Here is an 18,154-nt window from a genome sequence, read left to right as displayed (position 1 = left end):
AGAAAGAAAATTTACCATGTAACTTTTAAGGGAGAAATCAAAAGCAGACGTTCTCCTGGTATGGCCAGAACACAGAAATTAAAAAATAAATAAAAGAAAAATAAAACTAAAACCCATAAGATGGTAAAAAAAAATGATAATAAATTAAGCCCTTTGAAAATACATGCACTGTTAATTCAGTTTTAAGTATAATGAGAAACATTTCAACTCAGCATTTATTACCTATCGAATTTTACTGAAAAGCAAAGGCCTAGTTAGTGCAATTTCAAAGACAGTCTTTTGACCATATTTTGAAAGAAATAAATAATTTCCCTTTGCATGAAATAAAAATCCAGGGAAACAGGCAAGAAATTACAGCACGTTACTTGTATCTTCCCTGACTCCAGCCTAAACTGAAGGCTAACCCAAATTCAGATCCCCATCATTCCAGATATCCACCTGTGAGAGTAATGAAAAAACAAGTAATAAAAACTTGCTAGAAATCTCAGTAATGGTTGCTATACTTTAGTCTGTGGTCCTTTAGTGAACTTTAACAGTTGGCACTGTCTGAAGACGTGAAGAACTCCTACACATTCAGTATTTTTTATTTTTATTTTTTTCACATTCAGTATTTATGATACATGTCCCTTAGAGCAACAACCACACCAAAAGTAGGTTGACAAAACTTTACGGAAAATATAAAAATTAGAATGTGTACATTTCTTAATACGATAATTATATGTGATAATTATCACAAACAAATTGCTATAGGGCTGGGTGATAGTGAACAGAATGGTGGGAAGTCTGAGTCAGAGAAAGACAAATACCATATGATTTCACTCATATGTGGAATTTAAGGAAACAAAACAAATGAGCAAAAGGGAAAAAGAGCGAGGGGGGCAAATCAAGGAACAGAGACTTAATTCTCAAGAACAAACTGCTGGTCACCAGAGGGGAAGTGTTGGGGGTATGGGGGAAATTGGTGATGGGGTCAAGGAGGGCACTTGTGATGAGCACAAGGTAGTTGTAGGTGAGTGCTGAATCACTAAATTTTACACCTGAAATTAATATTACACTGTATATAAACTACCTGGAATTTAAATAAGAACGTAAAAAAGATTTTGAAAAGCAATGAGTTTTTAGTCACTAAAAGTATTTAGCAGAGAATTGTGAAGTCAAGTTGAACTAGGTAACCATTATTTAGAATTCTGTTTGAGTCTATGTTTGAAAAAATACTGGAAGGGAATACATGAGAGTATTAGTGACTATGTTCATTAATGAACTATTTTATGCTTTTTTTGGTCTCGTCATTGAAAAACACGCTTCTCTTTTATAATGGTTTGGAAAAGGGTGCTTTTTAAAAGTTGTTACTCAAAGAATCTGTAAGGAGAGGGGCAATACAATTTATTGTTCAAACTGGAACAATTATAGGGAGGAAGGGGACATTAATAATTATGCCAAGAAGAAAGCTACAAACTGGGACTATTCTACCAATATATTACCTTTCTATTGTTTATAATAATACCTTTGTTATGACTGGTGACATCTGGAGAATCCAAGTTATACCTATCAGTATTATCATTTTCTAGGTTCTATTTGAGTATATTAGTTTAATTTTTTGACAGGGGTAGCATTTTTCATCACACATCTTAATTGCATATTTTCAAAAGGATAGTCTACCTTTGTTTTAGTTAATCCTAGTAAATTAGATAGGACTGACTTTATGTTTTTACAAAGGAGTATGAAGTAAAAAAAAAAAAAGTATTTTTTAAAAAATCACATGAGGGATCCCTGGGTGGCGCAGTGGTTTAGCGCCTGCCTTTGGCCCAGGGCGCGATCCTGGAGACCCGGGATCGAGTCCCATGTCGGGCTCCCGGTGCATGGAGCCTGCTTCTCCCTCTGCCTATGTCTCTGCCTCTCTCTCTCTCTCTGTGTGACTATCATAAATAAATAAAAATTAAAAAAAAAAATCACATGAAATGTTTAAGTATATATTTTTGCATTTATATGAATATAAATGATATACATTCATTCCATAACCTAGGAAAACCAAATCTAGATATGAAGGTCAAAGAAGAAAAAAGGAAGATACTCAACAATTTTTTCAGGCCAAGCTGAAAAAGAATACCAGCAAAATGATGGGGGAGATGGGCAAGGCAGCATGACAGTGTTCACTTATGTTTTTAAGTGGGTATGTTCTAAAGCCATAGGCTGACAGTCTCCTAAAAAAGAAGACAATGTAAAGAGTTGCTTTTTGTTTTGGAGCCATGTGATTATTTAACTGTTCTATTGATAATTGTTTTATATGTAAGTATCACTTTTTCAGAATTATTTTGTGACTCATTTTTCCATTACTGGTTCAAAAATAAATTCAACAAAGCTAATTTCTATACAGAAAAGCACTCAGTTAAAAGACTGAGCAGCGCTAAAGTGAACAATACAACCAGTAAGTCTCATCTCTGGTTCCTTTCAAGACACGCTGTAATATTATAGTCAACCACAAACATAAAAGAAATGAGAAAATAAACTTAATTTACTAAAAGAAAAGTACTCTTTAATTTATGTGAGGTGGATCCCAGAAGAGGTACCCAGGTTTTGACTCCAAAATAAACCTCTGTTAATGAGGTTAATGCAGAACAGTTTGAGGAACCCATTCCAGCAAAGAACTTTAGGTGACAGTTAAGGAGGACACAAGGTGAAGACAGATTTTTTTTATCAGTCCTTGAAGGCAGATCCAGGCAATTCTGAATTCTGTGCTTTAAGAACAGCTACCAATCAGTACATCGTTTATCTACTCTTTAGCAGCCCGAACTAAAAGAGGCAGTGAGGACACAGCATTATACTGAGGGGAGCGGCATATGCTTTTAGAGTCCCCAAAGAGAAAAGGAAGGCATGTGTCACTTAAACATGAAAATTACAGGGGAGAAGCAATCTAATTGGGTACACTGAGCAATTTTTGGTAGTAAGCAAATCTTTGAAGAAAGAAGCCTTAAGAAAGATCAATTTCCTTTGCTTCACAAGAATTCAATCCATTTATTTTCTTGGTAAGGAGCAAGACCCCAATGCCTGATGAAATCATACTGGGCTTCGGGTTATTGGGGTCTAGTTGAGAACAGTACGTGTACATACACTTAAAACTAAAAACATGTAAACTATGACTTTGGATAAACAGTATAGCATAGAATTTTCACATATTCATGATATGTTGCTTCTCATCTCTATAAACCATTGTCACTTTTCCACCTTGGATAAAAAGGTCACAAAAAATGAAAGCAAAGGGCCAGAAATCCACTGTGAAGAAACTACAAGCATAGTTTTACATTATAGGCTAAACAGATTTCATTTTAAAAATACTTACCAAGTTAAGTGCTGAAGAAAGTTCTGTATAGGTATATTAATCTTTTTTTTTTTGTTTTAACTGAAAACTGGAAGCTTATAGTTACCTCTTTCATAATTAACAAATAATTATTATAATCAGAATTAGACACTAGCAGTGTTGATGTGGTCTATAAAGGAAGGGAATAATAATCAGGAGTATTAGAACAGTACATACATTTGTGTTAGTTTAGATGGGGCAGGAGGTATGTAACTCCCTGTAGATATAGGCTATTAATTCCCAAGGTATGGTGAATTTACAGTAGGAAACTGAAGAGGTAAATATTAACTCACTGATTCACTTTATTTAGCTTTTCTCAAATTATATTCTTAGAGATTTAATTATAGCCAAGGGCTGGCTATTTTCAAATAGCCAGAAAAGATGACCAAATGAAAAATTAACTCAAACTGTTCTAACCTAAAAATTTAAGTAGAAGGGAACACAGCAAGGGCAGTATTTACAAGCTTGACCATAGCTGATCGTGTTTGTGTGGCATAGTTCACTTATTGAGGAAGGAAGAAAACTGTCAAATGAAACTTTTCTAAACTCAGTTTATTAAATATTGTTTTAATGAACCACTGTCAGACTTCATCATTCCCTCACTCCTAAAATCACTGCTGCGTATTTTAGTGCACTGAAATTCAAATAATATAGATTGGGAATTTAAAATAGTAAATTATTAGGGGGAAATGAGTTTTAATTAAATTGTTCAGTTCTCATAGAAAACACGCTTAGAAAACCTGTATCGAATTGTGCACCGTTAGTACATTCATTCTGATGCCAGAAAAACCCAACTCACTATTTGTAATTGAAGGGATTCTACATTCTGAAGCTTGCCAGTCTGGGTAGGACTCAAAGGAAGAGGTATCCTAGAAGAGGTACCTAGGTTTTGACTGGGAAGTCTGGGTAGGACTCGAAGGAAGGCATCAGCTTACAGTGAATTCCTGAGTCACTACTCCCTGTATTTATGCCTCATCAAGTTTATCCAAAAGAGAAAGAGAGTCAACTGAAGGATCGAAATACTAAATTTGTTCTAAGTATGTCATTTCAGAGTCTGATTGTTAAAAGCTGAATTGTTCTGGTACAATTCACAACAGAATTCTCATAGAAATTCACTTGAGTCTTCTCTCTTCCCCTTTAAAATGAGGTGAGGGCAATTTCAGTTTGATAAAGGGCAGGTGTCTCCTGCTCCGGATCTCCCTCCTCACACTTCTCTTGCTTCCAAGCCCACCCCTCCCTCCCCCAAACTAAGTACTAGGATAAAGTCTGGCCATGTGGTTACTTATTTTTAGAGATAATCTGATCCAAGCCAGGTAAGGGAGGATACTTTTTGCAGGCTTGAAAAACAGCTTTAAGTTTTCTGATTACTTACTACTTAAAACTAAAAGGAAACCAGACACCCTTAATACTGAGATGGAGCTTACCTTAGAGCCACGTTCATTAAAGATAATTTCTACATCTAGGATTTTGCCAAACTGCTGCAGAGACAAAAATAAAAACATTTATTCAGGATCAGCTTCTTATCCACATACTTTATTTTCTCCTGAAAAATGAGTAGTTTTTTTTTTTTCCTTTTAACTACTTATTCAATTTCCATGTTTCTATTTGTTGGTAGTCCCCAATACCAGTTTCTGATTTCCCCTCATTAATGAGCCAATAATTTCTCCTTCTTAAATGTCCCAGTTTTTAAGAAGCAAATCTGAAGTAGAAAGATACACTATAGAAGGCTGTGTTTTGCTTCTCCCTCTTTTTTTTTTTTTAAATTTTTATTTATTTATGATAGTCCTAGAGAGAGAGAGAGAGGCAGAGACACAGGCAGAGGGAGAAGCAGGCTCCATGCACCGGGAGCCCGATGTGGGATTCGATCCCGGGTCTCCAGGATTGCACCCTGGGCCAAAGGCAGGCGCCAAACCGCTGCGCCACCCAGGGATCCCCCCCCCCTTTTTTTAATTTATAAAGTAAATCATATTCACTGTAAGAAAGGCAGGAAATACAGATAAATGAAAATGAAAAGAGGGACAAAATAATGACAATCCTCTGCACACATACCATCTTATCATTCTGGTACACAGCCTTCTCTGCATTTCCTAAGGCATACATTGTTAAGGATATTATTTCTAAGTATTACTTTTTTTTTTTAAACTTAATATGCCATAAACAGCTTGCCAAGTCAATAAATACGTATCTGTGTTCTCATTTCTACAAACTACATGCCGTTTTCCATTGTACTTAAACATTCAAGGACATTACACATGATTTCATTTATTTTCCCTTTTAATATTTTGGCAATGAACATCAAGAACATTTTAAGTAATATCTTTGTTTTGTAATTAAATATTTTAACATTTGGGAAATAAGCTAAAAATATGAAGCCTAAGTAACTGTTTGTAGGTCCAACAGCTGACTAGAGGAGCATACATTGAACACAGTGGTTATTCGGAGGAAAGGCATGTAGAAGGTGACAAGACCATCTGTTAGAATCAATGTGTGGATGAACTGAATTGAAGGAATGTGCATTAATCTCCAGATAGCTTTTTGGCCCCACTTCCTTCTGACTACTGGACTCATAGGCCCAATTATCTATGTCACTTGGATTGCAAGTCAGACTTCGGGAAATGTGAAAAAACTAAAAAATGAAAAGTGCAAAACAAATCCTGCTTTCTCACTGGGCTGAATCATTACTATCTTTTTCAGAAAACATGTACTAAGAGCCCAAGTTTTCTAGAGTAAGACTTCTGGGCTTGATTCCAGTTCCATTACTTAACAGAACATTAGGAAATAAAGGAAAGAGGAAAATGTCTTATTTTAGGTAGGAGGGCATTTAGTTTTATTTCTATGCCTATCCAAACAACTGAGATTTGAATGGAGTTTTAAGAGTTTTCCTTTTACATTTTCTAATGTGTCCTTATGCTGTCCTGCTAGGGTAAGGACTGCCTTCCTTTGCTGGTTAAGGAAAATGAGGCTGAAGGAAGCCATCTGTCAACTTTACACAGCTAATAAAATGAAGGATGGAATCTCTCCTCTTTACCACTGCTGCTGTCCTTCCAAGGTTACACTAACCATGCAGAAAAGGACAGAGCAACCCTATCAGGTATCCCTTACAAGGAAAATTTTCTTTCTTTCTTTCTTTTTTTTTTTTTTTTTTGCACTTAGCAGCCTTATAGGAAGGGCATAATACATTTCAAGAAATCCCTGATAACTGGCCTAAGCAGATCTTCAATGGACACAATTTTTCTGATTTGAGAGAAAACACACTTCTGGCAGATGACAATGTACTCCATTTTCACCGATCTCCAGAGATGAGGATTCCATATTATCTCTGATAATTCAGTAGAGAAACTAATAACTCATATTCCTGGGAAGCTTCTTCTTAAACATAACCTCAATTCTTTAAGCTGCCCTTTATATTTTCTGTTGTTCTCTTTTCTGTAGAGATGAACAGTTGGCTACTGTTTTCTGTGTAAAGGCTCTTCAAGTAATCCAAGAATATTATTAAATCTCAGCACTGGCCTTGGCTTAGGTATAGAAAATACCCCCAGATGCTCAGCTGTCAGGGACAAAACTTTGCTCCGGGATCTTGTCGCCACGAAGTGGCCACAACCGGGAGTTCAAGCGGGGCACCTGCTTTCCTGACAAAGCACCACGCAGCAATGGCAATGAAGTTTTTTTTTAAACCATGGTCTCTTATTCCTAGTTCAAGTTAAGAGTTCCCTCAAATGAAATCTGACAATACATAAGCTCAGAAAATACGTAAGATTTCCAGTAGTCATTCACATTCCAATAACTTAAATCTTTGCTGTTATGCTTTGTTTTCATGATGATGATTTTGGGAGGAAACTGAAGCTGGAAACATACATCAGAGGTAGAAAACTGACCACCTACACCTGATCTTAGATATTGGTCTTGAGACGCTGTTGAGTTATGAGCAGGGAAGTAAAAACAAAAGTACCATCTGCTTCACAAACATTAGGTCATTGAACTTGTAACACTCCAAAGGGGAAGGATTATTGTCTTTGTCCTGATTTTAGACTGAAAGGCTCATGTCTCAAGTGGCCCCAGGTTCCAGGCAAATCAGGTTGCATGGTCACCTGGTTATGTGAGAACCTGCAATGATAGAATGATAGGAGTGATGGCGCTAGGTGACAGAACTGAAGACCGATGAAAACACTGATTTACCTTAGGATGTCTCTCAACCTGTGTGCAGCAGTCTTATCCTAATGTCCTAATGATTTATTTAAATACAGCAGGTGGATTAAATTATATTTTCAGGGGCACCTGGGTGGTTCAATTGGTTAAGCATCTGCCTTTGGCTCAACTCATGATCCCAGGGTTCTGGGACTGAGCTCAGTGTTGGGCTCCCTGCTCAGCGCGGAGTCTACTTCCCCCTCTCCCTTTGCCTCTGTCCCGGCTTGCTCACTCTCTCAAATAAATTGAAAAAAAATTTTTTTAGATTATATTTTCACTCTAAAACCCACAAAAGGACTCCAGAGACTTACCCCAAACATCTGTCGGAGGTCAGGGTCCCGGAAGCGGAAGGGAATATTAGAGACATGCAGCCGTTTAGGGGTGGATTTGCTCTCTGAGTTCTCACTACTTTGTGTCTGTGACTGCTGGCCATCTGTCTGTGCTCCCCCTTCCGTCTGCAGGGCAAAGAGACAGACAACATTGAGCGAAAAATAAACACAATTACTTCATAAGAATTATGTAAAATAATTAATGCCCACCCAACCCCAATCATTCTCAAACAGCGTGTATTTAAGCAAAAATTAGTTGTCCCTTCAAAGGGGAAAAAAACAAAACCAAAAATGTTATCTGTGTTCAGATTGCTACCGTTTATAAAGTTGAGGTCTCGTGAATTTTATAGTGCACTAGTGAAGTGGGAGAAAACAGAAATACTAAGTGACCTGCCCAAGACCACATGGCAAACCACTAGGTATAAGAGATATGAAAACTGAAGACAAAAATTGTACCATTATTCTTAGATTCTTAGTGGAGTTTTCCATTTTTGAGATCTTTCCATTTTGAAAATGTAGTCTATTGTATGTAGTTCAGATCACTGCATTTTTGGCCTATCAGTTTAGGAAATAAGAGGATCTTTTCATGTTTCATTCCCTCTATTAGTTCCAGCGTTTATGACTTCAGGTCACCTAAGTATCCTAATATTCATGAAGAGGTGACACCTAATGACAATGGGCTTCCACCTGAAAGAGCTCTTACTCAGAAACCAATCGGCACTCTCCTCCTCATCCACGTCATTCCAGCTGATGTCAGCACGGGACCCCAGGCTCCTGCAGCCCAGAGCAAAACCCTATTCACAAAATCTGCTGGGAGAGGCTTTATGGGCTCTGGGCAGCCTACTGGATGACATGTAAACATGTCATGTAAAAGCTAGGTCTGTGTACACCAGCAGTGAAAGGTACATGTAAGTGTGGGTGCAATCTCTTTTGCAACACTGCAGGCGTTTCCACACACCTCCCCCTAAATCCTCAAAAAAAGCTGCCATGTTGAGAAATACTTTTGACAAACATCTAACAGGTGTGATACAATAGGTATTCCAAACACATATTTATTTTGAAATATTCATCTGGCAATTTAGGAACCCTATGTTTTCACCCTATGTATTGCCTACAAAGTGCATGCCAAACTGGAGGGCTCACTGAGCTGATTAAACCAAGAGTGGGGGCAGCCTGGGGGGCTCAGCGGTTTAGTGCCACCTTCGGCCTAGGGCGTGATCCTGGAGACCTGGGATCGAGTCCCACATTGGGCTCCCTGCATGGAGCCTGCTTCTCCCTCTGCCTGTGTCTCTGCCTCTCATGAATAAATAAAATCTTTAAAAAATAATAAAAAATAAACCAAGAGTGGAACTCACTGTTCTTAGCATCTCAAGTGAGTTACAACTGAGTTCCTAACAGATTCTTCTGAGTGACGCAGAACAGATCCCCTCCCTTTGACCCAATGTTCAAGTAAAAAACTGAATCACAAATACTTTTGGCTCAGAGACATTACCAACCATCTCGAAATGAAGTTCGAGACTTTAAAGTATAAAGGACAATCAGGAATAAACTCGGAATGAATGCTAGCTTTCAAGTGTCAATCTAAGTGATGGCAGCTTTTATCTCACTCCATTCAGGCCTTGCAGATGGCTTAAATGTGCAATGATTCATATGATATAAAAATAGCAGAAAAGGGAAGAGCTATGAAGCAATGTTCAGTGAAAGTGTAAGGTTTTCAATCATCAATCTGGGCACAATGCAGACCAAACAAAGCAAATTCTATTCAAAGATGAAACTCACTAAGTTACTAAAATGGCATCATGGACACCAAAGCAATAAGCAACAAGCGTAAGCATCAATTACAACTAATGCTCACTCAAGCACCTTCAAACTTGCCTCTTGTATCTCACAGCTGGAGCCCATAAAACTATTTCTTCAACCAAACCTTAAGTGACTAGATCTGATCTGCAGGGTATCAGTACATCACTCTGATAAAAGTTATAAAGGTTGACTCTAGTTCCAAACCATAGTTTTATAGATAACTTATACATAGTTCATGTAATCTGTAATACTATAATGAGGTGGCAGGATAAATGAAAACTGATGATTATTTCAAAGTATGTTGCCCAACATACTTGTTACTCCAAGTTTCTAAGGCTCTGAAGACACAATTTAAGGATAGAAGCCAGACTGGATAATTTTCTGCCTTGTAGTGAATACTTACTTTTTTTTTTTTTTAAGTTATTTTTTTTTAAGTAATCTCTACACCCAGTGTGTGGCTTGAACTTAGGACTCTGAGATCAAGAGTTTGCAGGCTCTTCCGAAGGAGTCAGCTAGGTGTCCCTTAACACCTACATTCTTTAAGAGTATGAAGTCTTTAATTCTAGGGACACTTGGCAAATTGAAAAAGTAAATTATCATTTCCAAAATTCTCAAGTCTTCTGATTTAATATATATTTTACAACTGCAGTTGAACATAGATACAAATGCCGAAATCGTAAGCAGGAATGGATTTTCGCAGAGAAAATACACCCTTGTAAATATCAAATTAGATGGAGCAACAGAACTCTAGGAGCACCCTAGTCACTGTCTCCTTGTGAAAGGGTCCCCACTATGCTGACTTCTGACTCCATATTAGTTTGGCTGTTTTTGAACTTAAAAAAAAAGAAGAAAGAAAAGTAATTATACACAGTATGTACTCTTCTGTGTTTGTCGTCTTTTACGCATTGTCTATACACATACACATGCTATTATAATTCATATATTTTTCTTCCGTTTTATAAACAAACAGGCCTTACTGGAGCTGCTTCTAGTTTTTGGCTATTAGGGATAATGTTCCTATGTTCCTATGAATATTCTTGCTACATTCTTGTCTTTTGGTGCACACAAATAGTCATTTCTATTGGGTGCATATGCATGTAGGAGTGGATTTGCTGGATTAAGGACACACCTAAATTTAGCCTTAATAGATATTGCCAGTTTTCCCAAGTGACTATACTAACTTACACTCAACTGTGAATAGCTGGAAGAGTTCTATTTGTTCTAAGTACTGTCATTTTCATTGTCACAATTATGGCAGGAGGCAGTGGCACCATGTTGTGGCTTTGCTTTCTTCTCTTTAAACCTTTAAATCCTTTCTGCTTTCCACTTAGAGAATTTTGTTGAAAAAATGGGAATTCTTTGTTACATAGTAACTATTTCTTGAGTGCATACTATCTGACAGACCTTCTGTAAGCTTTTTAATAACAATGAACACTTAAATAGTGTTTACTATTTGCCAGACACTGGCCTACGCATTTTGTGTATTATAGTTAATGTAATTCTTGCAACAAACCCTAAGACTAGGCACTTTTTTTTTTTTTTTTAAACATGAGACTGTAGGGGGATGCCTGGATGGCTCAGCGGTTGAGTGTCTGCCTTCAGCTCGGGGCGTGACCCGGAGACCCAGGATTGAGTCCCTGTACAGAGCCTGCTTCTCCCTCTGCCTGTGTCTCTGCCTCTCTCTCTCTCTCAAATAAATAAATAAATAAATAAAATCTTTTAAAAAAAGAGAAACAAAAACATGAGAATGTAAGAGGTACTATTTTTTACCCCACTTTTCAGATGAGGAATCTGAAAACCACAAGGATTGCCTAAGCAGTGGATCAGGGGTTCAAACACAGGAGGACAGTACATGCTCTTAACCACTATGTCATGTTGTAATCTACATGTATTATCTTTTCTAATCCTCACAATAATCTATGAGATAGGCACTATTATTACCCCAAATGACAGAGGCCGAAAGTAAAGTGCAGAGAAGGCACAGAGAGGTTAAGTAGGTGCCCTCGGTCACATATTAAGTGGCAGAGCAGAAACTAAAAACCAGGTGGCTGACTTTCATGTGCTAGGTCTCCTGTCTGGCATGGCACCCATGCTTCCTCCTTCTCCTTAGAAAGAAAAACAGGGGGCACCTGGGTGACTCAGTAGTTGAGGTCCTGGGATCGGGTCCTGCATCAGGCTCCCCACGGGGAGTCTGCTTCTCCCTCTGCCTATGTCTCTGCCTCTCATGAATGGATATACGAAATCTTAAAAAAAAAAAAAAAAAAAAAAAAAAAAAAAGGAAGGGAGAACAAATGTGTATCCCACTTTCTCAGGACGCTCACTGGGAGGAGCAAGACTTTCCCTGGGCTGGAGACAGCCATGGGGGTAAGGGACAGAGAAAGCTATACAAGAATGACATATATTCTATACCTTGAAGGAAGAGGAGCAGGTCAGGGAGGAAAAGCAAGGGGAAGAAAACCCGGCAAAAGCAAGCACACAGGCACTCAAAGGAAAACAGCAGACAGTTACCAAACTGATACTCAAAGGGGCTGAGGAGCAGATTTCTGTACATAATGGACATAGGAATAGGAAATATATATTGAATGTAATTAAATGAGATACTTTGGGCAGCCCTGGTGGCTCAGCGGTTTAGCGCCGCCTTCGGCCTGGGGTGTGATCCTGGAGACCTGGGATCGAGTCCCACGTTGGGGTCCCGGCATGGAGTCTGTTTCTCCCTCTGCCTGTGTCTCTGCCTCTCTCTCTCTCTGATGAATAAATAAATAAAATCTTAAAAAAAAAAAAAAAGAGATACTTCCCCATCTGACATCCCCAACTTTAAGTGTACCTCAATATCAACTACTACTTGTTGAAATAGACAAATCAGACAGAAATAGTAAGTAAAAGTTTTTAAGCTATAACTTTGTGAAAAGTGGACAGCAGAACTGTTTGTTCTGAGAAAAATATTAGTCTACACCATTGGTTTGCTTTATTTCCTATTGTTAGCTACTGAGCCACGTTACCAACCATATAAACAACCTCCCAAGGTTCTGTTCTTCCCTTCTGTGGTCATTTTCTGACCTGATTTATTCACTGGGCAGGAGATGAAACAGAAGAGGCTGGAGTCTGTGCACTGAGAGTTTATGGCAAGGGCTGACAGTGACACTGCTGGTACAATCCTGGGTCTAGCGTCTATACATCTACTCTTTTTTTTTTTTTTTTTTTTTTTAAGATTTTACTTATTTATGAGAGACACACAGAGAGGCAGGGACACAGGCAGAGGAAGAAGAAGTAGGCTCCTTGCAGGGAGCCTGATGTGGGACTTGATCCCTGGATAGGAATCACACCCAGAGCCGAAGGCAGATGCTTAACCACTGAGCCATGTAGGTGTCCCTATAGATCTACTCTTTAAACAACTCAGCTGCCCCAGTGAGGTCTGGCTATCTGTCCCAACTGCAGAGGAGTCCAGGGCTCTTTACACTGAAGAGCAAATCAGATTTACAAGTCTCAAAGCCTCATTCTAGAAATGAGGACTAAAAATGTTTGATGAACTCAAACTTTTAAAATTCCTGTAACTATGAAATGAATTAGTTTTGACTTCTCTATGAAACAATTTAAATATTTTAACTATGGACTGTGAACAAATGTGCTGTTATGGTCTAAAAGAGAGTTCTGGGGATCCCTGGGTGGCGCAGCGGTTTGGCGCCTGCCTTTGGCCCAGGGCGCGATCCTGGAGACCCGGGATCGAATCCCACATCGGGCTCCCGGTGCATGGAGCCTGCTTCTCCCTCTGCCTGTGTCTCTGCCTCTCTCTCTCTCTCTCTGTGACTATCATAAATAAATAAAAATTAAAAAAAAATAAATAAAAGAGAGTTCTGGGCAATATGAGACAAAGTGTTACTTTCCAAGTCTCTCTCATAGCAACATTTAACATGTAATATGAGATAATAAGGAATCTCTTGATAAATTCAGAAATAATATTTTGATTTATGGATTATCCATTTTCTTCAATACTTCTTTTTCCTTTTGTTTCCTGAGATGACTTCATTTCTTATTTTCACCTCTGTGAGGCTGAATGGGAAGAAGAAATTTAATTCAGCATAGTAAATTTTGTGAGAATTTGATTCATGTCTGAAAATGTCTACTAAATGAACCCATTTTAATGATAGTTTGGGTATATAATTCTAGGTTGAAAAAAATTCCTTTAGAATGTTTTCCACCATTCTCTCTGGTTTGGAGACTGTCCAATGTGTCCAGTGTTCTAAAATTTCCTAGCAATATGCCTTAATGTGGGTTTATTTTAATCTATTTTGCTGGTAATTCTACAGTCTCTTTTAAGTTGGAAATTAATGTCCTTCAGTCCTGGGAAGCTTTCTTGAATTATTTTGTTGATGATTCCCACCCTACACATTTGGTCTCTCTCTCCGGAATTTGTATTAGACATTGGATGTTTTGGACTGGTCTCTAATTTTCTAAACTCTTTCTTTTATCTTCTCTCTGGATTTTGACTTGATTTTCTGGAAAAATGGGTGTTTAATTCCTTATCTGAAAACTCTGGGGCCAATGTATATCAGAATTCAGAATTTTTAGGATTTTAGGAAGGTAATAATGGGTGTAAAACCCATGATGTAACTCCATCAGACTTGAGACAGTGATATTTCTTTATATGCATTCATATAAATGTGACAAAGATATATATAGGTTTTGAGTTTTGCTGCCAACTTATGAAAAATCATCTGATGTTCAGAACATTTTTGGATTTTAGAATTGTGGATAAGAGACCGTAGACATTGGGGCACCTGGGTGGCTCAGTGGGTTGCAGAGTTGAGCATCTGCCTTCAGCTCAGGTCATGGCCCTATGTGGGGCTCCCTGGGACCTGCTTCTCCCTCTGCCCCTCCCCTTCACCACTCGTGCTTTCTCTCTCAAATAAATACATAAAATCTTTTAAAAAAAGAGAGAGGCTGCAGACCTCTACCTCTTCAATCTCATCCTTCAGCCTTCCCACAAAGTTTTTTCATTTTGTTGCCATATTTTTAATTTCAAGGTTCATTTTTCTTCTCTGAATCCAGCAGTCTTTTAAAAAGACTGAATCCACCCCTTTTAAAAAATTTCATTCCTGGGGTTCAGTGGTTGAGCATCTGCCTTTGGCTCAGGTCGAGATCCCGGGGTCCTGGAATCAAGACCAGTTACCAGGCTCCTTGCTCGGTGGGGAGCCTGCTTCTCACTCTGTCTCTGCCTCTCTGTGTCTCCCAATGAATAAGTGAAAACAAACAAACAAACAAAAACTTCATTCTTGTTTATTAGATGTAATCTCTTTAAGGCTATGGATTATCATTTTTGGTAGTTTTTTCGAAGAAAAAGTTTCCTTTTATTCCCAATTTCTTTTTGTTCTCTATCTTGTATGTTGTAGGTTTCCCTCAGGAATCTAACTATCCTTGGCTGTCTGCTTACAATGAAGAATTAAGTGGGGTAGCTAAGAAACTGGTAGTTCTGAATGGGTGGGTTGGAGGGCATGAGGACTTTGCCTTATTCCAGTTCAGTGAGGTAAGCAGTTTGTTGGAGAGACCCCTAACATGTCCATCTTCCAAGTCTTTCCTCTTGAGTCAGTCAGCCAGGCTCTCCAGAGAATTTTCCCATCTTCTACCTGGGGCTGTCAGTTTCTGAAACTTCTAAAATTTTTGTAGTGTAAATAGAATTATTTCTCAGATTTCTCTCACAACTGGCTTAGAAGTTTGTGTAGGTCTGCTAAGCTTGTCACTAATTGGGACATCTGCTTTCCAGCTTCCAAAATTACTAATTCTCCTGTTCTTATTGGTTTATAGCCCTAAAAACATACAAACACAAAAACCACTTACTGCATTTTTAGAGGAAGCAAAAATAGATGGGTGTATTCAAAAGTAATCTGGAACTAATTCATGTTTGATAAAATCTTCAAATACAATATGTACACATGTAACAGCTCATGTGTGTTTTGAGCTAACAGGTATAAAATATTTTGGCAAATATTGCTTGCTTTCAAAATAACCTTTGTATCTCAAGAATGAGAGCCTTCAATACTTCCCTCAGCCAATGCACACATAAAAGGCTGCGGTGGAATAAGCAGAGACCTCGAAGATGAGACATGGTTATCACCTAACAGCAAGTCTATTAATACAAAGTTTTTTCCTTTCTCTGTTCTTCAGAAGGTGGAATTACTACTCCAGATATAAGCTGAAGATGATTAAAATATTTTGGAATAAGGAGACATGACAACTAACTGCAACGTGGAATCCTGAATTGGATTTAGAACAGAAAAAAGGGACATTAGTGGAAAAACTGGTAAAATTTGAATAAGGTCTATATTTTGCCTTACTAGTATTGTACCAACACTTCCTACTGCCTGGCTTTTGAAAACTGTACCATATCTATGTAAAGTATTGACATAAGGGGAAGTTAAGTGAAGGAGATACAGAAATTTTTTGTACTATTTTTGCCACTTTCCTGTAAGTCTAAGTTTATTTCAAAATAAAACATTAAAAAAAAAAGAGGGAAAGGTATTTTGGGATGTTAGATTCTAAACCCTAAAGAATATTAAAACACAAAGAATGTTGGCTAGTTGGCTTAATGACTATACAAAAGCAGAGCTACAGACAATTACTTGTATTTGTATAGAGTATGTGGATTGGACCACTTATAAAAGTCAGATATGGGCTGAAAAGTCTATTCACTTCAAACTACTGGCACAGTAAAGGAAAAAAAAAACCAATCTGATATCACTATTATCTATTCCCAAATTAGGAACAGTTTAATTTATAAATCTCTCTTACTTACAGAGGTAAGCCACATAAGTGTCATATCCTGCAGCATTTCCCCTGAAGATCTCATCATTTTAAGAACAAAAGTATGATTCCTAGTTGGTTTCAATTTCTTTTGGATGGGGTGGGATCGGTCTTCAGTTAAGTTTTAAGAGGATCCTCCTTGGGGCAGCCCCGGCCCAGCGGTTTAGCGCCGCCTTCAGCCTTGGGGGTGATCCTGGAGACCCAGATCGAGTCCTACGTCAGGCTCCCTGCATGGAGCCTGCTTCTCCCTCTGCCTGTGTCTCTGCCTCTCTCTCTATGTCTGTCATGAATAAATGAATAAAATCTTAAAAAAAAAAAAAAAGGCTCCTCCTCATAGGATGAATCAGTTATTTTAACAATGTTACAAAGTCAGTCACATATGGTATAAGGGACATGGTTCTGAAAACTGCAAAATTCAAGACTAAATTTATCAAAAGATAGTAGATATTTCTATTAATGGCTAAAAGTAGAGCTGTCTTGTCAATCACCATATAATTCAGACAGCTTTGAAATTAGGCAATTATTAAGGTTTCACTTGGGGGAATATTCACATTGGTTCTGTCAAAGGAACTAGATTGTGTCCAAGAGGACATCATTCATGCCAATAGGCCCCAGTTCAGCAAACCAAAGCTGAACTATATTTCTTTGCTGGGCTCTCCCAGAAAAGCAAGGGGCCAGGTCAACCAATCAGAACTTGTTTGCTTAGCACAAGGTCCCTGACCCTGCTCCAAGACTTCCCTCTGCTCCATGTAAGGAAATTAACCTTGCTTTAACCAATAACCAATCAGCAAATGTTCAGTATAAATTCCTTGTTCCTGCTCCCTTCTGCCTACAAAATCTCTTGCCTTGTACAGCTCTTCCCAGCTCCTTTCTATCTGCTTAGATTGGATGCAACCCAATTCATGAATCACTGAATACAGCCAATAAGACCTGTTTAATTTACTCAGTTGAATTTTGTTAACAGTTAAAAATTTACACAAAAGTGAAATTTCATGAACTTTTCTGAATTATACTATTTCAAATTTGAATTACTCAAAATTCATTACTCATAAAACTGTGATGTGTTTATTCCCAAGAAAATATAATGGGAAGATCACTCCCAAAATAGTTTTAAGCACATCTAAAGGATAGGTGTGTTTGTGCGCGCGCACTTAAAAATCACAGAGCAATTACCTTCCAATGGGTAGAACGTCAGTTCTACAGGATGTTAACTGACATTTTGTAGAAAAAGGATTTCGTGTTTAAATAAATTTGGGAAATACTGGACTAAACAAAGTCAACAGGTTTCCTGTGAATTCTGAAGAGAATTCACCCTTTTCCCCAAACGTATGTAATTCATTCATTTATTTTTGTAGAGCAGGCTATAAAATTCACTGATAAAGGGATGGGTCTTACGGCACTAGCTGCTGTGCAGGTGAGGGAAGAAAATGGCAAAAGAGAAGTGAGAACTGGACGGCCCTTTTGTTTGTTCTGTTTTATAAATCAAGGTTGCCTATGATACCTTCTTTGAAATAATTAAAAAATAACAGTATTGTAGCTAATGTTTACTGACATTTTACTATGTGCCAGGCATTATCCTAAGTACTTGCTATTCATTTTCCTATGTAATCCAAAAACAACCCTATCAGCTAGGAACTATTATCACCATTTTTACAGATGAGGAAAATGAGCATTAGAGTTATAATTTTCA

The 18,154-nt window shown here is 37.9% G+C and overlaps 1 protein-coding gene across 28 annotated transcripts in view; it reads right to left on the bottom strand.

The window, feature by feature from the left end:
* The window catches only part of RBFOX2 (RNA binding fox-1 homolog 2), a 273,798-nt gene that overhangs the window by 32,635 nt on the left and 223,009 nt on the right, over positions 1-18,154 (bottom strand). For all 28 annotated transcript variants that reach the window (XR_012039287.1, XR_012039285.1, XR_012039288.1 and 25 more), the window contains 2 exons: positions 7,852-7,995; positions 4,780-4,833 (listed from right to left, as the gene is read on the bottom strand). Coding sequence is in view for 24 of the 28 variants with exons in the window: in XM_072844136.1 (XP_072700237.1) it covers positions 4,780-4,833; positions 7,852-7,995 (198 nt within the window). In the remaining 4 variants the exon portion in view is untranslated. The remainder of the gene's footprint in view (positions 1-4,779; positions 4,834-7,851; positions 7,996-18,154) is intronic.

This window comes from Canis lupus, chromosome 11 (genome assembly GCF_048164855.1).
Source record: "Canis lupus baileyi chromosome 11, mCanLup2.hap1, whole genome shotgun sequence".
In the NCBI taxonomy this organism is placed as follows: Eukaryota; Metazoa; Chordata; class Mammalia; order Carnivora; family Canidae; genus Canis; species Canis lupus.
Note: the sequence above shows the minus strand (reverse complement) of the source record. Positions and strands in the feature narration are given on the sequence as shown.